The sequence below is a fragment of the Tachypleus tridentatus genome, chromosome 13 (genome assembly GCF_004210375.1).
Source record: "Tachypleus tridentatus isolate NWPU-2018 chromosome 13, ASM421037v1, whole genome shotgun sequence".
In the NCBI taxonomy this organism is placed as follows: Eukaryota; Metazoa; Arthropoda; class Merostomata; order Xiphosura; family Limulidae; genus Tachypleus; species Tachypleus tridentatus.
This window is the reverse complement of record NC_134837.1, coordinates 107,186,727-107,211,331: the sequence shown is the minus strand read 5'-3', so window position 1 is coordinate 107,211,331 and position 24,605 is coordinate 107,186,727. Positions and strand designations below refer to the sequence as shown.

The window sequence follows — 24,605 nt, the reverse complement described above, 5'->3', positions numbered from 1 at the left end:
TAACCTTCCGAAATGGACGGTTATTGTTTGTTTGTTCAGAATTAAGTACAAAGCTACACAATGGGTTATCTGTCCTCTGCCAACCACGGGTATCGAAACACGGTTTTTAGCCGTGTGAGTCCGCAGACATACCGCTGTGCCACTGAAAAGAGTGCAGATAGCTCATACTGGGGGGCCGATAGTAGACAGAGTGCAGATGGTTTATACTGGGGGGCCGGAAGTGAACAGAGTGCAGATAGTTCATCTTGTAGCTTTGTGCTAAGAAAGAAACAACAATATTACGTCCATAGAACATACTCGTTTGATGCATTAGTTGAAGTAGCAATGTTTCGGTAACCTAGTATTGTTACTGATATACATATAATTGATTTTGCCTGAAATTACAGCTATATATATTTATATCTATAATATGGCATAGATGTATATTTGTATATACATGATTTAGCATAATCTATATATGTGAAATGTATATTTGTATCCATAAGCAAATATATTGTACATATAACCATGTATATTTGTATACATAAGCAAATATATTGTACATATAACCATGTATATTTGTATACATAAGCAAATATATTGTACATATATGTATGCATATTTGTATGCATAAGCAAATATATTGTACATATAACTATGTATATTTGTATACATAAGCAAATATATTGTACATATATGTATGCATATTTGTATACATAAGCAAATATATTGTACATATAACCATGTATATTTGTATACATAAGCAAATATATTGTACATATAACCATGTATATTTGTATACATAACCCGTGGGGCGTTATAATGTTACGGTCAATCCCACTATTCGTTGGTAAAAGAATAGCCCAAGAGTTGGCGATGGGTGGTGATGACTAGCTGCCTTCCCTCTAGTCTTACACTGCTAAATTAGGGACGGCTAGCACAGATACCCCTCGAGTAGCTTTGCGCGAAATTCCAAAAACAAAAAACAACTTGTATACATAAGCAAATCTATTGTACATATAACCATGTATATTTGTATACATAAGCAAATCTATTGTACATATAACCATGTATATATGTATACGTAAGCAAATATATCGTGTTTATATATTATTTCGACATTCTTTTAGAAAATATGAACGATCATTAAATTAGGACATTTATTCATGTTTCATACTCACTTTACTTTATAACGAATTCTTGGTATCAAATAGAATCTGCACGTTTCGGGCTCCGGGTCAGTCACTTATTGTTATAGATTTGACTTTCTCTTCACCTTGCCTCTTCATGTATTTTTTTATGTCACATAATTATGATGATCCATAAGAAGTAATAATTTCAAAGGGAATCTGACCTCGAATAAATTCTCCTCACTTATGTGCTAAGGTGAAAGTTAAAGAAGTTAAAGAAAGTTCACGTGAGTCTTTTTCCCCACACTTTCAGAGCTTCATCTTGGCATCAGAGAAAAATCTTAAATGTAACACGTTTTAACGTGAATATCTGTACCATCACTGCAACATTTCTCCTAGTAGTTTCAAAGAACGTCTTTGTTGATGAACTTCAGATATGCAGTTCTTAAGTATGAATAATACTGCAGTGGCTACAGATTGCTGTCAATAAACTTCGCCAGCGCCATAAGAAAACTCACACCGGCCTCTATATCCCTTGGAATTCCGCTTATTAAACAAAAAAAATTAATTAATTCAAAACCTCATAAACATAGTTTAAAAACTCTTTTTCACCAACAGTTTTGACGAGTAAATCGAACTTCTCAACCATTCCCTTCGTTCACTTTAACAAATTTTCACCAGTAAATGAAAATAAATCTCTTACAACCATCACAACAAAAACCTCAAACCTCAACTCAGGATCAAAAATGATACTTTGGAACCAACAACAGCAAAACAATACAAAACACTTTACCATTTACCATTGAAACCAGTTCAAAAATAATGTATTTGCGAACAAAATGTGTAATTAAACATAAACTTCTTGTCGGTTTCTAATTTACTCAAAAGTAAAAGAAAGTCCTAAACTAAAATCCTTACTGTATGAAATTTATGTAGAATCGCACAACATCAAAGCCATTTATAAAATAACATGCAATAGGTGTCCAAAACTCTATAATGGCAAAACGGAAAAAATTGGAAAGTATATTCACTGAACATAATAAAAACAGATATCCCATGTTTAATACCATTGCAACTGTAAATAAAATAATATGTTTATAAAAATTCTAATTTTAAACAAAAAATCAAACATAAAAAAAGTAAAATCAAAAAAGCCAATTTAACCGAATACAGCTCTACTCTAAGGTATACTACATGGCCAAAAGTATGTAGATACCAGACCATTACATCCATATGTGCTTGTTAAACATCTCATTCCAAAACAATGCGCATTGATATAGAGTTGGTCCCCCTTTCTCTACTATAATAGCCTTCACTCTTCTGGAAAAGCTTTTCACTAGATTTTGGAACATAGCTGCGGGATTTGCTCCTATTCACAAGAGCATTGGTGAGGTCGGACACTGATGTCGGGCGAGAAAGGCTGGCTTGCAATCGCCGTTCCAATTCATCCCATGAGGTTGAGGTCATGGTTCGGTGCAGGTCAGTCAAGTTCTTCCACAACCTCGGCAAACCATGTCTTTATGGACCTCGCTTTGTGCACGGGGGTATTATCATGCTGAAACAAAAAAGGGTCTTCCCCAAACTGTTGTCAAAAAGTTGGAAGCACACAATTCTCTAGAATGTCATTGTATGCTGTAGCATTAAGATTTCCCTTCACTGGAACTAAAGAACCTAGACCAAACCATGGAATACAGTCCCAGACCATTATTCCTTCTTTACAAAACTTTACAGTTGACACTATGCATTCAGTCAGGTAGCGTTTTCCTGGTATCCGCCAAACCCAGATTCGTCAGTCAGATTGCCAGATAGTGAAGCGTGTTTCATCACTCCAGAGAACGCGTTTCCACAGCTCTAGAGTCGAATGGTGGTGTGCTTTACATCACTCCAACCAACGTTTGGCTTTGGTAATCATAGGTAATCTTAGGCTTGTGTGTGGCTGCTCGGCCATGGAAACTCATTTCATGAAGTCTCCAACGAACAATTCTTGTGCCGACGTTGCTTTCAAAGCAGTTTGGAACTCGATATTGAGTATTGCAACTGTGGACAGACGATTTGCTATGAGTTTGTGTGGCCTACGACTTCGTGGATAAGCTGTTGTTGCTCCTAGAAGTTTCCACTTCACAATAAAAGCACTTACAGCTGACCGTGTCTGCTCTAGCAGGGCAAAAATTTGACAAACTGACTTGTTGGAAAGATGGCATCCTTTGACAGTGCCATGTTGAAAGTCATTAAGCTGTTCAGCACGACCCATTCTATAGCCAGTGTTTGTCTATAAAATTGCATGGCTGTATTCTTGATTTTATGCACTTGTTAGCAATGGGTGTGGCTGAAAAGTCAAACCCACTAATAATAAAAGGTGTTCACATACTTTTGGTCATGTAGATAACTCTAGTCATTTGACTTCTTTGTTTCATATTCGTATAAATACTTCTGTGTCTAATGGGTAAATAATTTGTACCTGATAATAAAGAAACCTTTGTGAAAACGTTGTGTAATTGTTATTGTGTTAAACTTGTGATATAGTTTTCTTCATTATAGATTCAAGCTGTTTCTTACTTTTGAAAGCTATGACAATGTATTCGGTTATTTAGGCCTACAGCTCTGTTTTGTTTCTATTTAAATTCTTATTATTAGCAAATAATAAATAATATTTTTTCTCTTGAATTTATTTTTACCCTTTTAATTACAAATATTTTTATTGAGATTTAATGAGACATTGTATCTCATTTCAATAAATTAAAATGCAAAAAAAATTCCTCCGATGGCTCTAGGGAGCGCTATGATTATATATCAAGTCATCCCACAAGTAATATCCGAAAATTTAATACAGAAATTGCATCATCATTTCTGTTTTTGTAGAAGGCTTCAGTGACTAAAATATGTAGTAGGACGTGTATAGAAATGTTCAGACAACTAAAAGAAACTAACCGAACTTCACTTTTTCTCATCATTAGTCAAATAAACACTTACGAGGATGGATGTTTCTGAGGAATACATTAGGAATATAATGCTTTATGATTTTAGAAAAGGCAATAGTGCAGCAGAAACTACACGAAACATTCAAGGTGTTTATGGTGTAGAGTCTTCCAATGAAAGAAAATGTCAAAGGTCGTCCTGTTGAGTTTAATGATGACTTGCTGCTGGCTGCACTTGATGAATATTGTGCTGTAACATTTGAAGAACTAGTACAGAAGCTTAATTCAACATAATCAACATTTTACCGTCATCTGCAACAGCTTGGAAAGATGTCAAAACTCAGAAAATAGGTCCCCTATGATTTGACAGAAGCCAAACTTAGAGCAAAAGTGGACATTTGCACTTCTCTGCACTCTCGTGAACGTAACTTACTTTTTTGGACAGGTTAGTGACTGGAGATGAAAAATGAATATTTTATAAAAACATTAAGCGCCACAGACAATGGCTCAGTGCAGGTAAACTGGCTAAAGCACAGCCCAAAATAAATCTTCATCCTAGAAAAGTATTGTTAAGCGTTTGGTGGGATATTGTTGGTGTGATCCACTTTGAGCGTAACGAATACATCAGAATTATATTGTCAGCAGTTAGAGCGCTTCAATATTGCACTGAAAAAAAAGAGGTCTGCTTTGATCAATCGTAAAGGTGTTGTGTTACACCAGGATAATGCATTGCCCCATACAGCAAGGGGCCCGGCATGGCCAGATGGGTTAAGGTGTGCGACTCGTAAACTGATGGTCACGGGTTCGCATCACCGCCGCACCAAACATGCTCGTCTTTTCAACCGTGGGAGCGTTATAATGTGACGGTCAATCCCACTATTCGTTGGTGAAAGAGTAGCCCAAGATTTGTCGGTGGGTGGTGATAACTAGCTGCTTTCCCTCTAGTCTTACACTGCTAAATTAGGGACGACTAGCGCAGATAGCCCTCGAGTAGTTTTGCGCGAAATTCAAAACAAACAAATAAACATACAGCAAGGATCACATCTACAAATATTGAAAAGTTAGACTGGGGAAAACTTTCACATCCTCTTTATTTTCCAGACCTTGCCCCATCTGATTGTCATCTATTCCGAAGTTTGTAGAATTATCTTGATGGAAAACAGATTGGAACACATGAAGATGTCAAAACTACCCTCTCTACATTCTTCCTTCCAAATCCTAAGAATTTTGTAGAAGTGACATTCAGAAGCTTTTGAATCGTTGGCAGGAAGTAATTAATAATAATGGAACGTATATTATTGACTAAATAACATTAAAAGCATTTTAAATCCTTTCTTTTTCTGAGCCTAAAATCGGGCATTACTTAAGTCTTAAGGGATGACCAGATATTTAACAAAATACGAAACTAAAAGTGGTCGACACAGATAGTCCAAGGAACTGGATAATTGGCATGTGGAAATCCTCTTTATAAAGAGTACTTGGCCTTGTATGTTGTGTATCCTTTATTATTATTATAAAAACATGTTGATTAAGCAAAAGTATACTTGTTTGCAAACTTTTAACAGACTTAATATTTGTTGATTATAATCACGGTGGAGTGTGGGAGATATCCTCCATTTTCCCTCCAGTCGTCACCACCAACAACTTTTTGTTTGCAGAATAAAGATAAACATCTTAAGAACGTATTATAACACCAGTTCATTTTTTAATGTTACATGTAATTAATTACCTGTCTTGTCCAGTTAAGAAGAAAAGGAATAAAATTATACAATTATACTACCTTATTGTTATTACGATAGTTCGTCACCTACATATAGCTTTATAGTTAAGTGCTGCCATCTATTTATAATAAATGACATATTTCAATACAACAGTTGTCAGACTTATTAATCTCTGGTTTACTATTTCATGTAAACTAGCCGTCGTTTATGAACAACAGTATTTAACAAGAAATGGCATTGTATGGCTGTCAGCTACAATGTATTCTAAAATTAAAGTAAAACATCTCTGATGTCATACGTCCTTCAAATACGTTTAATTCAATTTATTTTTGATAAACGGCCCGGCATGGCCAAGCGTGTTAAGGCGTGCGACTCGTAATCTGAGGGGCGTGGGTTCGCATCCCGGTCGCGCCAAACATGCTCGCCATTTCAGCCGTGGGGGGCGTTATAATGTTATGGTCAATCCCACTATTCGTTGGTAAAAGAGTAGCCCAAGAGTTGGCGGTGGGTGGTGATGACTAGCTGCCTTCCCTCTAGTCTTGCACTGCTAAAATAGGGAGGGCTAGCACAGATAGCCCTCGAGTAGCTTTGTGCGAAATTCAAAAACAAACAAACTTTTTGATAAACAGCGCCACTTAGTATGCATGAGTTGGTTCTTAGACGCATGTGGATAGTTTTGTAATTTGGTGGTGGAATGTTTTTATTCTCTCTTGTTGGTAATAATTGTGTAGTTTAAAACTAAACTGTTCCATAAATATTTTCCCCTGATAAATAGACATCAGTAAATAAGAATTACTGTTTGGGTGAATTTGTCAAGCAGTTATTTTGTTATTTGCTGGTTAAAAATACATTATTATGATGAACTTGTGTTTCAGGAAGGATTTTAGACTTAAGATTTTTATTTATTTATTTTACAATGTTTTAGTAGAACAACCTATCAGCAGTTATTTAGTATTATAAGAACAAGTAACAATGGATTTCTGTAATGTTTATTTTTTATCTACAAATCCATGTTTTCTTTACAACTGCCTCATTCTCTGTTTGAAAAAAACACAACAAAAACTTCTTGTAGTTCAATATTTTGTAATCAGTCAGTAAATATTTTAAGATTATTAATTTTGTTAACAGCCTTACAAAATAATAATAGTTAGGCAATGCAGATTAGACTTTTTTAAATATTCTGGTTTATTTATTTATTTAATAAAATATATGCAAATCTTCTGTTTTGTATAAGCGGTGCCAAGATGAGGACGATACATGTACATTTTGAAATATGTAAAACAACAACATAATATGTTGTTACAAGAGTACGTTACGCAAGGTAGACATAGTAGAGGTTTATCCGATGCATGGTACCATTCTCATAACAAACAGGAGCAGTTCATTAAAATTCAAAATCAAAATATATTTGGTTACATTTTCTGATGAAGGCGGTATTTTTAATGATTTGTTTGACTAATGTTGTGATAATGAATAGGCTATATTGTTAAAACATTTCAGTGTTATAGATGCTTCAACTGCAGGATTAATAGTTCAAACCATTGCACTCATTGCTTGTACTTTTCTTCCTCGAACGTACTTCCTAGTTACCATTTTCTACTGTTAGTTATATTTCTTATTACTAGATGACGCTTTATTATCGTTTATAAACATATTTAGCTTTATTTTTATATCATGAAAAAACTCTAGCATGAGGTTAGCCTCAATTTCAAATGCGCAGCTTTTAATTTACATTTTACATTTGTGTTTCACAAGTTGATATGTAATATTATAATTATTTACGGAAATGACTTAGAATTATCACTGTGATTACACCGCTTCAGAAGTTTTAAAGTAAAGACACAGGTTAACTGAATGTTATTACACTTCTGTAGTCAGCACTTTCTTAAGGGTATTTCTCAAAGCTTTATTGCCAAAACCAATTTTATCGTTTAACTTGATATGTTATGACGTTAACATCCATCAATGGCTCAACGATAAGCCTAAATGTTCATACGCTATAAACCTGGTTTCGATACGTATTGTTAGCAAATCAAAGTTAGCTAATTGTCTAGCTTTGTACATACTAAACAAAGAAGTATGTGGCGTTGGCGTTAGTTCCATATGGTTCAATGAAATGCAAAAATATCAAGGGGGAGTAGGGAGGAGACCGGAGTGAAGACTTTTAAAAACATTGAAAGGTATTATTTTGCTTGTCAGGTCCACACATTATGTTCTAGTGTAAAAAATTAAATATTTCTTATTGGAGTCCTATTTGTACTCTCTTTTATACGTTCTTTAAAATTACGTATTTCTGTAGTGTTTTTCACGCAGTTCGTTCTATTTCTAGTACCTTTTTTATTAGATGGTAAACATGCTATTGTTGACAGTACTTTGTTCTTTAACGAGTCTTAAAATAAATGCTCATTCTTGACTAAGTGAATATAAAGACTCGTTAAATAACAAGTACTGTCAACAATAGCATGTTTACCATCTAATAAAAAAAGGTTCTGTTATTGACGGTACTTTGTTCTTTCAAAGAGACTTTATATTCGATGACGTCAAAGATAAACCTTTATTTCAAAAGTCCCAGTGACATCAGCGGTAATTTTACGAGACTTAGATGATCCTTTGGTAAACAGAACCCAAACAGCCAATTATGTAGCGTTGTATTAAAATAAACAAGAAACGTAGTTCCCTGACAATTACCCAACACTTTCAAAACTGTTTTCAATTAAAAAACAAACTATTGTACAGACTTTATTTATAATTTCGAAAGATAATTATTCCATTCTACATATCACAGTCATCAAACTGTTGTAACTCAAGTCACTGTTTTTTGTTTGTTTTTGAATTTCGCGCAAAGCCACTCGAGGACTATCTGCGCTAGCCGTCCCTAATTTAGCAGTGTAAGACTGGAGGAAATGCAGCTAGTCATCACCACCCACCGCCAACTCTTGGGCTACTCTTTTACCAACGAATAGTGGGATTGACTATCACATTATAACGCCACACGGCTGAAAGGGCGAGCATGTTTGGTGTGACTGGGATTCGAACCCGCGACCCTCGGATTACGAGTCGAATGCCTTAACACACTTGGCCATGCCGGACCCTGCAGAAAGAGAGCATGTTTGGCTCTCTTACAATGTTCACAAACGAAATCCTAGTTTATTTGTTAACTGCTCTATTCCAGTAGTTCCATTATTTAAACACACCATTTCATTATAAGAAACTTTAATGTGTAACGTTGTGCAGTTAAAAGAAATAAAAGTAAAAAAGAAGTGCTATACAGATGAGGTATTCACTCAACTAGAATTCACACTCTCAGTACCAAAGGTCTGTTTGCTTCCAGTCACAATTTTTTTTATTGAAAACATACATTTCTAGATAAAGAGTTTAAGTGTGTTGTAGTTTTAAATTGATGATTTCCTTTTTGATTATTATTCTAAGATCGTGAAATATAATGCTTTTCAAAATCAGCTGTTTGTTATTCAGGTTCACTGATATTCAACAGCTAAGTATCTATTGTCGCAATGACGAGAGATTCTAAAACAATCAAACGAGAAGGAAATTAAAGAAAAGGTTCAAACACAAGTGTAAAATTCTACTAAAATAATATCTAGTGTGGTATCCCACAATGCCAAGTTACCTACGTCAGTAATCACTGCAGTATTCCACTCTCTCAGAAAATAAGCTTCCAGCTCGTAGTAACTTGTACAAACCTCTATACCACACTTCCATTTGGGTATAATCTACACTTCAGTGGAACCAGTTTCTAAGGAATATGACTAGAAGACTTAAGATCTATGAAATGGCTACTGAGACACGTACACTCAGCCTAAAGCAAAGACGTATGCAAGTTTATGACTCGCCACTTTCTATACATAAGGTTATTAACTAATTGCAGGTAATATTCATGAAAAAGTATTTTAAAATATCTAAAAATGCTTGAGTAAATCTTTTGTCCATTATAATGTTTCTTGTCTCCAGCAAAGAAAAAAAAAGTTGAATTTTATTTTGTTACTACACAGACATCAAATAACTAACATGCATAAGAAGAAAAATACTTGTTTTAAGATTTACTCCAATCACTTTTATGGAAACAACTACTTCTGAAATTCGTTTTTAAGTAATCTCTGTGAATGAAACGTCTCTTCGCTTACCCAAACTTGTAGCTTGTGTGTAATAAGTGTTAATAAACATGTAAGCTTCCAATTCAAAACGATACTCATGGGAAAGTTTTTCTCAGTTTTAAACGACTAAGTTTGCTTTATATTTGCAGAGTTTAAAGGATGGAATTAAACGTTTAGGCTATTGTAGCTTCTGATTGGTTGAGGTGTTTCAGAAGGTACAAGAGAATAATTCCTGAAGTAATCTTGATTATTAGGAAATAAACGGAATAAACTGTGTGTGTGTTTTCTTACAGCAAAGCCACATCGGGCTATCTGTTGAGTCCATCGAGGGGAATCGAACCTCTGATTTTAGCGTTGTAAAGCCGTAGACTTACCGCTGTACTAGTGGGAGACCGGAATAAACTAAAAATAATTTGTTTTTGAATTTCGTGCAAAGCTACTCGAGGGCTATCTGTGCTAGTCGTCCCTAAGCAATGTAAGACTAAGGGGAAGGCAGCTAGTCATCATCACCCACCGCCAACTCTTGGGCTTCTCTTTTACCAACGAATAGTGAGATTGACCGTAACATTATAACGTCCCCACGGCTAAAAGGGGCGAGCACGTTTGGCGCGACGGGTTATGCGAACCCGCGACCCTCGGATTACGAGTCGCACGCCTTAAACCACCTGGCCATGCCGGGCCGTTAAAGATAATAGAATGCTGAGATTGTGTACCCTAATTACAAAGCATATTAATAACCGTACTATTAATTTCGTTTGTTTCAGCTCAAAGTCACGTAATGAGCTATTTCTACTCTGTCCTTCACATGAACTCAAACCCTGGATTTTAGCGTTCTAAGTTCGTGAACTAAACGTTAACCTACAGGGAAATTGTACAATTAATTAAAATAGTAATTATTTACCTTGCTAATTTTATTTTATGGTTGTCAGTTATTCAGTTGTACTGGATAATCTTCATAACTTAAGAAGTCGAAAGTTGGATTTTCTGTTTTTAGTTTTCATTCCTTTTTTTATGTAAGCGAAAATATTACATCATTGATGCATTTCTTAGGAATACTGAACTAACATTGATGCATTTCTTAGGAATACTGAACTTACATTGATGCATTTCTTAGGAATACTGAACTAACATTAATGCATTTCTTAGGAATACTGAACTTACATTGATGCATTTCTTAGGAATACTGAACTAACATTATTCTGTATTAAAGGTTTACTAATGTGTTTTTAACACAATAAATATGCTTATTAAATTTGTGTTCTCAATTAATTAGAAGCCTGGTAAAGCAATATAAAATACACGTATACTAAGATATTTCTTATTCCTGCTGCCTTCACCAGATTGTCATAATTGCGATGGGCACAGCTTTCCTGTGTGTGGAAATAGGGACTAGTCTGGTTCCAGATTATTTACAAGTTAATATTCATACGTCGTATGGATGAGGCACCGTAGGCTCGAAAAATAAAATCTTGCTATATGAGTGACAGATAAATTGTATTAATCCTTCATAGAAGAGTAGTCAAGCTAGTCAAAGAACAGTTGGTGGGTGATGTTGACTAATTGCTCTGACCTATAAACTCATATTTAGGGACGATGCATGCGGTCAGCGGATATTTAAGTTTATTTTGAGATCCGTGGACGACAGTCGAAAACTTTGCAGGCTTATGAGTTTCAGAACACAATCATCAACTACTGTGAACATTTTCTTTCTATCTCTTCCTTTCAGCCGTTCCACTCAGCCAGTATCTGTATCGCTGCACCTAATGGTTCATACAAGACTGTTCACATTTATTTCTTCTGATGGATTCATTAACAGTTTTATTCCGTGAAGTATGTTCGTAACCCTTGGCTATGGTGGCATCACGCGTTCGTTTTAGTAAACAGAGTTCCAAACTGACTTTCGTAAGAACCTCTATTTATAGCCATAAACAGATGACGTAATACTCAGAAAGTCTATAAAGCTGCTGATCTAATAATCAGACAGTACTATATTATTCATGAAATTATTCTGTTTGTTTGTTTATTTTGAATTTCGCACAAACCTACACTAGGGCTGCCTGCAGTAGCCGTCCTTAATTTAGCAGTGTAAGACTAGAGGGAAGGCAGCTAGTCATCATCATCTACCGCCAACTCTTGGAATACTCTTTTACCAACGAATAGTGGGATTGAGCGTAATATTATAACGCCCCCACGGCTGAAAGAGCGAGCATGTTTGGTGCGACGGGAATGTGGACCCGCGACCCTCAGATTAGGAGTCGCACGCCTTAACCCACCTGGCCATGCCGGGCCTGTGGGTAAGTTTGTGCTTAATTCTAAACAAACAAACAAATCGTTTTTCTCCACGAGTTAAAAATCTAAATAAATATTTTAATAATGCAATATATTTACTACCTAAATATTCTTAACTTTCCAAAAATTCCATGTAAAATCAATGTTTATTCAGTATTTCTAAAGATGACTGTTTTTTTTAAAGTTCACACCTAATACTAATGTCGAGTTCCTAGAAATGCGTCAAAGCATGTTATGTTTGTTGTTCCGAATAAAGTAATTGAGGTTTTAATTATACTGGGTGTGTAGTTGTATTTCCGATACAGTAAACCCAATTTATAAAAAAAAAATTAAAACTTTTTTCGTAAGAGTAAATTATGTCAGTAACCAGGATAAAAGAAAAAAACAAAGGTTATCATGCTTATCCTGCATTTTATTTTCATTGGTTGATTCAATTTACGAGGCCTGGCATGGCCTAGCGCGTTAAGGCGTGCGCTTCATAATCTGAGGGTCGCGGGTTCGCGCCCGACTCGCGTCAAACATACTCGCCCTTCAAGGCGTGGAGGCGTTATAAGGTGTTGTTCAATCCCCTTTTGTTGGTAAAGAGTAGCCCAAGAGTTGGTGGGTGGTGATGACTAACTGCCTCCCTTTAGTCTTACACTGCTAAATTAGGGACGGCTAGCACAGATAGCCCTCGAGTAACTTTGTGCGAAATTCCAAATTCCGATTCAATTTACTAATTATAAAAAAACTAAAAGGAACCGTTATTCTAGCACAGCAAATGCATTGAAGATTTTCTGAAAAAAAGTCCTTGGATGTAACCAAAAATATTATTCAATAATTTTAAGGCTATGAAACAACAAACAACAACAAAGTTGGAAATGTGCCACTTGCGAGTTTTTTTCCTAAAGTCCATGAACAGTGAGCAGGTACAAGAGGATTTGAAGATGGCGAATGTTAGTCCACTTTTAAAGAAGGGTGATGAAAATCGTCCCAATAATCTTAGGCCTATTAGTCTTAGAACACTGGGGGGAAAAGTTCTTGAAAGTCTGATAAAATATGCTTTACAAAGATATTTAACAAGGTTTAAAATTTTGTAAGATAGTCAGCGGGAGAAAATATTGACTTTCTAATGTTTCGACATTTTTTGAAGAGGTTATTGCACATACTGTTAAGAGTAATGGTTTAGATTTATGTATTTGTATTTTCAGAAAGCATTTGACGAGGCATAACATAAAAGACTTGTTAAAAAGGTGTCGCCCTCCAGTGGCACAGCTGTATGTCTGCGGACTCACACTACAAGAAACCGAACTTCGATACCCGTGGTGGGCAACGCACAGATAGCTCATGGTGTAGCTTTGTGTTTAATTCCAAACAAAGTTATTTCTGTAGTTTGACTAATTGAATAGGAAACTAGCTGGATGGAAGAAACAAATTTAACTAAACTAACGTGGCAGGGGTTCAGTTTAGAGAGAGAGAAATCAGAAGAGTTCTCTCTCCAACTGGGGTGTTCAGGAACTTTGTCGTTCCTCTTCGTCTCCTTACATGAGAAATGTTTTAAAATATCCGTGGAATTTTTACTTTATTTTTAACATTTCAAAAAATGGAGTAGTGTATTTATGAGTGAGAGGAAGGACGGGAGAACTGGACGAAAGCAGCGAAAGTGAAGTGAGCCAGACCTTGGATCGAGGATGGAGTACCCTGGCGGCTGGCGAATTGATTTTTAAAATTTACTGTGATTGATTAGATACCCTTGACTGGGTAAACGGCCCTTTTCAGAATGAGGCTGGGACCTACAGGTCCGATGCCAGAGATTTTGCTGTGGGGAAACAGGAGTACCCGAGAAAACCCACTTTCACGGCCTGGGCATGAATAATCTACAGACCGTGCCCGGAAGTAGCTGGGAAAAATTAAAAAAAAACAACTGATGAACTATGTTGGTGGTATACCTGGAAATTGTTAGCTGCAGTCTTGTAGATCGGGTGGCAACTTCATCATGAACTTGTTTCCACACTTGAAGCTACAAAGGATTGTAAAACTGGATTAATACCACAAATGAGGTTCTTCAGAGCTCAATGCTAGGGCCTTTGATATTTGAGTGAAGAATATAGATGAAGGATTGGCGAATGCATTCTTTAAACTGAGTCTGGAAAGAATTCTGCTGCTTTACAAAATAATTTGAATTATTTGATGAATTGGTCGAATAAATGGCAGATGGTTTTTAATTATTAACTAGCAGAAACGCTGCCCTACTTGCTGCTGTTCGGTCAGGAATGACGTGCTTCTCTATCACGAAATTGACTTCTAACTGTATCTTGGCGAGAAATTTGATGTGTGTCTGTATTTCTGGCTTGTTACTGGCTTCTCCTCTCTATACCTTGCCTCATAACTTAGTGAGTAGGCCTATCTGTTTCTTCGTCTTTTTTTCTGTAACTTGCCTCTTGACGTTTCTCAGTGATAAGTTACTTTTCTCTTTGGCAATTTTTGGCATCGTGATTTTCGTAAAATCACTAGCTGAAGTAAAAAAAAATACTTGTGTAACTTACGAAGATCGAGTTACTATAGGATTTCTGCAAATTCGTGTGCAACAAATTCCGTTTGAAGGACTGGCGATTCCTTCGGTTATTGTTGTTTGTTAATTAAGCACAAAGCTTCACAAAGGGATATCTGTGTTCTGTCCGTCACGGGTATCGAAACCCAGTTTTTAGAGCTGTAAGTCGCAGACATACCTCTCTGCCAAGGGGGGATTTCCTTGGTCACAAAGCAATTCAATTCATAGCGTACGCTTAGATTCTCCATCAGAAAAACTTACTTTTCTTCTGAAATATCACAGCGATTCTCCACTAGGATGTCTCACTTTGAAATTCTCCATTAAACTCACTTTATCATAATTTTGGAGTTTTTATTTGAAAAAGTTAATTTTATGAATAATAACAAATGTACAAAATTAATATGCATTATTAAAAAGGAAATAAGTACCATTTCTCCATTAAGGAAAAATATGTTATAAGATAAGGTCTCATATTGTTTGAATTTTAGTGAGGGTCTATTTTACATCAATTTTTATTTTTTATAATACTGTTATTGTCTCATGTCTTAATCAAAGTGGACACATGCACTAAATAAACTTCTTTATGAGAAAGCCGATTGTAATGAAACTTACTTATTAGCCTCCTCTTATGATGTTGAAAAATTATCTGAAGTTTCATCCAAATCGGACTTATACGGTGGGGGGAGTATTACGGATAGACGGACATTAACCTCTGAGGGGGGAGTATTACGGATAGACGGGTATTAACCTCTGCATGGAGAGTATTACAGATAGACGTGTATTAACCATTGTGTGGGGAGTATTACGGATAGACGGACATTAGCATCTACAAAAATATTGATTGTAAGTCTAACCTGGTGGTAATTTCATTGTATAAGTCACACTTATTAACATTATTGTGTTCACTCTTGGGCTCCTTACTTTCGAAACGACATTTTGAATTGTTGGAAAAGGGTCAGAGGAGCGATGGTAGGATAATAACTGAGACAGAAAGTTTGTCATACGAGGATAAATTAAGGTCTCTGAAATTCTAATTTTTCTGAAAAAAGAAGAGTTAAGAGAATCTGATTGAGGTGTTTCAGATTCTTAAGGGATTTGATAGAGTTGATGTATCATATTCTCCGTACTTAATGGTGAGGATGGCGACACTATGGAACACATATAAATTTGGCATCTTTAACTGAGACAGTTTTATTTTTCTAATGGAATATTTGACCGTTGAAATGGAATGGTTTTAGATATGACGTATACAATCATTTTAAGGGAAGACATGATAAATACTTGAGTGACAAGAGCTGATTTAGCGTGTTTTATTTTTATTTCAGAGTTTAGTATAATGGACAGGACAACATATACGGACCAATAGATCCTTGTCCTTAAATTATATGTACATCTATAGATGTGTATGTATTGAAAAGCAATCTTCAGGTACAAATTGATTGTTATTACATTGCTGATATGAAGTAAGACATTTTGTAAAGAAATGATAGGACAAAAAATAGATTCCTACGGATAGAAATCTGTGATCAAAAACATTCTTTATAAATAAAAATGTGATTAAATTTTATTAAATTATACAATATGTTAATTATTCCCAGACGTGAAATTATTGTGATTAATTTCCCAATTAATAATTTATGAGGGTTTTCAATTTCATTAATAACACCGTTTACACAGCTACTGACTACAAAATTGAGTTCTTGATTGTCAATGATAACATTTTATTGGCAACAACTTGTGAATGAAAAGAAGCATAGGATTGAAGAGCCGGACAAACATTATGCAAACAAATCGATAATAAAATACGTACGTTGATACAGTTACAGCCCCACCTACAAGAAACACGAAATCAAATATTTAAATATTGAAGTTTCGAATGCAGTTTATAGTTTCAGGTAACGTTTATACATTTTCTAGACTCTGTAATATATTCGTAGGTTCCTTACCAAGAAACAATAAAGTTAAAGGAAACTGAGAGCATTGCATTCAAATGTCATTAGAACTTAAACATTAATATACATGGAACGAGTACTTTCGTAAATCCATAATCCACAAAATCTAGGCCTAAGCCTCGTTAACTGTATGCTTTAATATTCTTATTCTCAAATTGCAATTTTATTTTGCAAGTTTATTAACACTTACATTTCATTCAATAACATTGTTTATTAAATAACTTTTTGAGCAATCTACAGCAAAGAAAAACAATAATCCTTTCCAAATGCTATAACATTGTAATGAAACTAATTATTATTATAGATTAATGAAAGAAATTAATCATAAGGGTTTTAATTAATTTTTAAATACATTTCTGTACTCGGAAACCAGCACGTAGATCGTAACCCGCGCACGTTCTACAAGTGATGATTTAAAGGAAATTAACCATTCTTTCCTTTTGTTGTTTTTTATCTCTAACACAGTGTATCAAGAAACACTGCATTTATCAGCTTATAAGGCTATTTTGTGACATGCATGTATGTGTTAACTGAAATTCATTAATTAAATAACAAGGTCTCTTTTTAAGATAAATATATTTTGGAAATCAGTCATTGTTTCCTCATAAGGGATTTTCTAAGATACAAGATTGGAAATACAACCATTTCCGGCTTGTAAAAGTGTTTGGGTTAAACAGTTTATAAGGATGTTTTGGTACATATGTTTTGAACTCGAGTGATTCTATCAATATAAACGGAGTTTAAATTATAAAATAATAATTTTGATATTGTATGATCATGCACATAAAACATTTTTTTTGAACAAACGTTTTTTTTTAGAGTTCACGTCTACCTTGGAACACAATAGAACAGCCCGAAACGACAAGAACAACATGTTTTATAACTTTAATGATATAAGTTTTTTTATAGAAATTAATAAAATAAAATATTAGATATAATGATTAAAAATTCGTGAATGTATGTCATGCACTGACGACATTACTAGCATACAAATACAAAGTTATTTGTGAAAATAGCAAAATGGGTATTTAGTAATACTGATAATAAAGTAACTTGCCTACGTCCTATCATTTTAAGATATATACAAGTATGCAGCCCATTGTCGTATATCTGCGGACTTATACTGCTAGAAACCGGGTTTCGATACCTTTGTGGGCAGAGCACAGCTTGTCCTTAGTGGAGTTTCGTGCTTAATAGCAAAAAAATATGCAACACACATACAAAGACAGATAAATGTTCATTTTCAAGTTCACACTTTCAAAAAGATGAAACACAAAGGTCGCCTGAAATAAATTTTTTTGTTGTTTTTAAACACATCACATATCTGAAAAAAGTTTCAAAAACTAACAAGTCAGGAGAAGTATTATTGAAATATCACCTTGCTGTTTTTGACACTGAATGATATAGATTAGTAAGTTGGTTCCAATCACAATTTATTTTAACTTGTGAAAATCTATATTATTGAAAAGGTTTATAAAAGAAAAACTTTGAAACGTAAGTAAAATATAAATTCCATCTGTGTGAAATTTTCACCTATTTACTTGTCATCTGTAACGTATTTTTAGACAAAGAAAATTATTTTATTAAGCAGGACATGTTGATATATATACAGAATGTAAACACAACAACAACAACATAATCCCAGTTGTATGAAGTGTATATGGTTTGTGTTTTTGATTCTAATTACGTTTATATTGACAAACTTCTGATATTCTCAATTTTAATCATTCTAGTTTGACAGTGTCCCCTGCATTTGTGTTTTACATAAATGTAAGAACTTCAATATCATATTTTTACGCTAACCTTATAAAACTGTATCTTGATCTCTAATCTTAGATAAATTAAATGCCAAAACCATAATTATCTCAGTTAGTTTATTCGGTTATACTTATAAATTTTACTTTTATAAAGCAGTCTCCTTTATTTTTACCTTTATTCTATTTATTCACATGAGTTTGAAAGTTTTTGTTTAGTGACATTACTGACTGTTGACGTAGAAATTCCTCAACGGATTTCAACAAAGATGGATTAACTGCTACGTGTAAACGAGTCCAAAACTATAGCAAAACGAATATCGCGCGAAATGAATATTATATTTTTTTTGAGTTTGCATAAACTTTCAAATCACATCTAAACACAGCATGTAATTGAAAGAATATATGAATATGTATGTATCACTATATGACAACTATTTTTGTCTTTAAATACTAATTAATTTATCTAAAACGAATGTGGTGTTTTAGTGCTTTATAAATACACGAATATACAAGAATATCATAACTTATACAACGATCTCTAGGGGGCTTTATCTTAGCAACAGGATAAGTAGGAACAGAATGGATATTCCTACTTCAGTGGAAGATCGGATAATAAAAGTCTCTGGACTTTATACATAAAATGTCATGAAGAAAAATGTGACTAAATTTCTGAGAAACGGAACTACCGATGGAATTAGTGTTTAAACCAAGGATGACCCTTCAGCCAAGTTATTAAACTCATAATAATTCTAAAATCAACAACCAGTTAATAGTTAATTAATCACTTATACAAACATCAAACGCCTTTGTTTATATTACTTATCCAATAAAAAACACCTAATTATTTTTACAACCAACAAGATATAGTTTTTCTGCTAAATTTTTAACACTTTATCATTTATACAATCAACAGGTACTTTGGTTTATATAATTGAGCCATTTTTTTTACATTCAAGGGGCACCAAGGTTTATATTCAAGCCTATCTTTAAACACCCAGTAATCTTTACATTCAACAAGTATCTAGGCTCATATTTCAGGCAGTTCTGAAACACCTAATAATTTTTACAGTGCAGAGGAATCTATGTTTATATTTCAATCAGTTCTGAAACAACTGGTAGCTTCTACTCTTTTTCGTCGCTAAGTTTCGAAGAAAAATCGACTGATGGCAACTCTTTGTTCAGCTTATCTTTTACACATCTGAATAAAAATAACAGCACAAGTAATTTGTTGTATCACTTAACGTTAAATACAGATTTATTGATTTCTAAAATAGTTCAACTAACCAGCAGCGAGTGATGAACCAGTTATAAACGTATAGTAATTAGGGTTAATTCATTTTTATTGACCTTTTACCAAAACATCTTAGCTGAGAGAAAAGAATGTCATATTCGAGCCATTACAAACTTCTTATAGTTGGTGAACACAGCCTGGAAAAATGTACGAGTAAAGAAATCATAAATCTAACAAAAGTGTTAGAATTATATCTGTAATTGTAAACAGCGCCATTTTAAATCGAAATACGGAACAGTCTTCGAATAGCACATCCTTGATTATGAAGGTGTCTATTTTAGTTATGGTTTCTGTTGTATTATTGTGGGAAAGTAAGAGTACATCACACATAAGCTTCTTTGTTTACGCTTTAGAGATAAGGAAACAATCTTATGTTTATTGTCAACCATGGTGTCTGTCCGAGCGTTCATCTGTCACCCGTTTCAAAAGCTCAACATTCACATTTGAAATGATGGGAGAACAGACATGAATAATGTTGATGCTATATTTTATTTCGCGAGAGAAATATTCTACAGTAAATTCTTTGGATTTAATCAAACTATCATTCACATTTCAAAATGTGATGTAACTTAAATAATAAAAATGTAGATTTAGCTACGATATTATTGAACAGCTCTTAGCATGACTGAAATGCGCAACAATTACTTTTCATGGTAGGCGATATAAGTAGTTCAGCGCTTTGGCTCTCAGTGGAACCAAGAGCGCAACACAATTAACCATGAAATAATTTAAACTGATAGTTTAACTTAAACTTTTTCCGTCACTGAATGCGGGCACTTTTTATTATTGTGTATATGTTTTATGAGTTGCCTACCCCTAATTAGACCGGTATACTAAATAACTACATTAATTATTGGGTTATATTTAACACTGATCAGATATTTACATACATCAATATTAAATATAACCCAAGAATTAATGTAGCTCATTTAATATACCAGTGATGGGATAGCTTGGACGGTGGTAGGCTCTAACACTAAAATCCACGGTTCGATTAATCATGGTGGCCACAAAAGATTGGGAAACGTGACTTTGCTCTAATTTAAACAAGAAACCACTAGTGAAATCATTTTGTTATTACGATGGTTCAAAGCCGAGCCTAAGATTAAAAGGGGTGTTTTATATGTGTAAGGAGATAAGAGTTTGTTTTTTAATTGGTCAGTGGTTCTTTGACCCTTCTGTAGTAAGGAGTGACCCCGTATTTTTGATTGCTTATTTTTAAATAGTTCTCTTTTTTTAGTAGTTTTGCTTTCAAATTTTTGACTGAGATTTTTGTACCTTCAGGTTTGAGACGTACTTTTCCAGAAACTGTTTTAAACATATAAAATAGGAAAATCAGGTCTATATTTTATCCATTTTCTGCTCTGTTGTAAAGAGCAGCTATCGTCCAACTTCCACCTTAAGCAAATCGTGTCGTTTCACGTTTTTAATTTATGTCAGCATGAAACCCGATAGCCTTTTCCCGTATTTCGGAATTGTAATAAAAAATGACAACAATATGACCATCAAACATCAGTCAAGTTCTGATAAAAAACCGATCAGTCATCACCGCTTCTCTGTAAACCAGTTCTATGATTTACATTTCTTCAACTATTTAATAAGTTTCTATACCTCCAGAACAGTTACTGTCAATAAAAGTCACAATTCTATAAGTTCGTGAAACGACCATGATAGTAGCTTTAATTAGAAAGACGGAGAGAAAGAGAAATGGACACAAATAAAAAAACCATCAAAAACAAGAACAACAAAGCTGTTAAATCTAAATAGCATTCTGAATGCTGTACATTAGTAAAATGCATCTTATAGGTTATTGAGGTACACGTTATTTCCTAGAAAATAAAACCAGGTGTTGCATTCTAAGTTGCAATCTGAGATTCAGAAGAAATCAGGCTATGTTTTGTTTTTAACTGATACGATGGTTGAATACGTCTAACCATTTAGGTAGTTAAAACTACTGAGGATGTTTTTATCCTACCCTCTGAAACAACTGAATAAACAACATACTCTGAAAAGCAGCTTATTCTAATGATGTTCTTTGTTAATAATCATATTGTAATCCTTCTCTGAATATGAATTCAACACATGGAAACTCATATTCAAGACACGGTATCATAGACACGTCAACATTGTTGACGACAGTGTCATCTTTATTTTACAGATGGCGCTGGATTGTTATGCGAGTGCACAGCAGTATTTTACTTTATGTGAGGTCATAAATGTCATATAATAAAGGCATTAAGTTCTTTTATTATTAGTTGATAACAATAAGAAAAAGAACTAAATAACTAGTATTTTGAAATGTAGTGTTGAGTTACTATTTTTACGATTTCTTTTAAAACATTAAATTCGAAAATGCGTGTGTGTCATTTCACATGTGGTAATACTTTCATTACAAAGTTCTCATTAATAACTTATATAATTGACCGTATTTATTAAAGGCAAGATGTTTATCAGTTGTAGACTGATTTTCTCAATATTTTTTTTTCTTTTCACTAGATAGACATTGTGATAGATATAGTAACTCAAGAGTGACCAAGACTATGTATGATCACAATGAATGAGCTAGCGAACTTGGACAACTCCAAGATTGACCAGTATGACATGGTACAGAGAGGAAAGCTACAGGAAGTACGGCAGGTAGACAAGCCATTACTGTATTGCTTCAGCCAGGATCACAACCTCGGTTTGAGGCATTGGAATAAATTTCTCTTTAAGTCCTCGTCCTCGGTCAGTCTTTGCCATTTCCCGTGGCTACAGCTAACCAAAAACCTCAAGGGATAACTCGTAATTCTCAAAATCACTGTTTGTCGTATTAAAGTGCTGAGACACGAACCGTACTCGTATTGCCTGAAGACGGCGCTGTGCTCATCGTTTCCGCAGACAAAATAGCTTCGGTTTCGGAATTAGGACTAGGTTGAGACGTGGTTATCACGGTTGTAGTGCCAGTATCACTTCCAGGTGGTGGATTCACATCAGTTATCAAAGGTTCTGGATTGCTCAAACTAGATCTAGATAGACTGATATCATGATGATATAGGTTGCCAGAAGAGGATGCTGTATTTGGAATAATCCTTACTTGAATATCAATTTGTTCATCATCCTGTTCTAGTGTTCCTACTCCACTGTGTTCCTGCAGAGAAAAACAAACAAACAAACACTAATGACTGAAGAAGAAATTGTTTCAACATCTAATAATGCAATTTCATAACTTAAGTATCTTTCCGAGTAGGTTCCAGAATCTTAATACAGCATGCCGTTTTTGTGTAAATTTGTTATGAGGAGTGAGTGACACATCGTAATTGTGTTAAACAGTTAACATGCAGTATTTATTATAGCTTGGATTGTTTGTTTTGACTTTCGCGCAAAGCTACACAAGGACTATCTGCGCTAGCTGTCCCTAATTTAGTAGTACAAAACTATAAGGAATGCAGCTAGTCATCACAACCAACTGCCAATTCTTGGGCTACTATTTTACCAACGAATAATGGGATAGACCGTCACATTTTAAAGCCACCACGACTGAAAGGGCGATCACATCTGATGAGACGGGGATTCGAAATTCGTGACCCACGCATCGCGAGTCAAACGCCATAACCAACTGGCCAAGTAAAGGCACTGTAATGATCAACTGGATACAAAAGTTTCTTATAATGAGCAATGTAATGTGTGCTGTTGAAAGTCAGAGAAAAGTAGCTTATAGTGTAAGAAAATGTACAACTGACAAATATTGTCCTGTAATGTCAAAGATGACTTTTATGGCTCACTGTTACAAAACCAACTCCACATAAACGAAACTTGGAATATGCAGTATTAATGAAATACGGGGTGGAACAGAGCTAACTCATAAATACAGAGAAATTAAACTGTATGCGCTTAACCCTTCGTAATTAGCTCCCCAGTGATACAAAGATAAGTCTACAGACTTGTAACGCAAGAAATCGGATTTCGATAGCTTAACCGCAAACAAATAAATCTTTGTGATTAATCTGTACTTGGAAGGCCACTGCATTACAAATGTTCAGAGTGTAAATATTCCCACAAAGATAACAGAATTACTACCCTTAATATCACGGGGAACTTGTCACAGTTCACTCTGTATAACAAAAGTTTAAAAAAAATGCTAAAGGTTTAGCTTTAGTAAATTAACATTTTATTCCTTTTACCCTTTTTGAGCCAACATTGGTTTTACTACAGCCAACCTGTTTCGATAAAAAAATCATGTCTGTCTTAAATATTTAAAAATGTATTACACATTTAAGAATGTTTTAGTTAAATGTATTACACATTTGATCAATGTGAGACACATACAAACATACATATATACCCTCAAAGAAATCTTTAACTAACTTATGCATCGTCTGGAAAAGATACGATGTCTCCAAGTAATGCGAAACGGTTTGGTATTCTGATAATTATACCTCCAAGGAACATTTTTCTCACTCGCTTTCATACGTCTCAAACTTATTTCAGCTACTAAAATTTTGAAACTTACACTGCTTGCCCACAATTAGATACTTTGCGTTAGAAAGCCAAATGGGATTTTTTTTCTTCCCATTATTTATGTGTATATATGTGACCTTGTACATGAAATAAAGGTCATTTTCGTAACAATATCACTAAAGATTTCAGTTTTCCACAGTAATGATTAAGATGGTCATGGTACTAAAATCTAATTTCAAAACGATGAAATTTTCGTTTCTGGCAAGAGATCTAAATGTGACCCGGCATGGCCAGGTGGTTAAGGCACTCGACTCGTAATCCGAAGGTCGCCGGTTCGAATCCCCGTCACAGCAAATACGCTTGCCCTTTCAGTCGCGGGGTCGTTATAATGTAACGATCAATCCCACTATTCGTTGGTAAAAGAGTAGGTCAAGAGTTGGTAGTGGATGGTGATGACTAGCTGCCTCTAGTCTTACACAGCTAAATTAG

The 24,605-nt window shown here is 34.6% G+C and overlaps 1 protein-coding gene across 3 annotated transcripts in view; it reads right to left on the bottom strand.

Annotated features, from left to right (window-relative positions):
• Positions 1 to 22,086: 22,086 nt before the first annotated feature.
• LOC143240600 (potassium voltage-gated channel protein Shal-like) overlaps positions 22,087 to 24,605 on the bottom strand; it is a 116,134-nt gene continuing 113,615 nt past the window's right edge. For all 3 annotated transcript variants that reach the window (XM_076483310.1, XM_076483309.1, XM_076483311.1), the window contains one exon: positions 22,087 to 22,806. In XM_076483310.1, the coding sequence (XP_076339425.1) occupies positions 22,489 to 22,806 (318 nt within the window). In that variant the 3' untranslated portion in view covers positions 22,087 to 22,488. The remainder of the gene's footprint in view (positions 22,807 to 24,605) is intronic.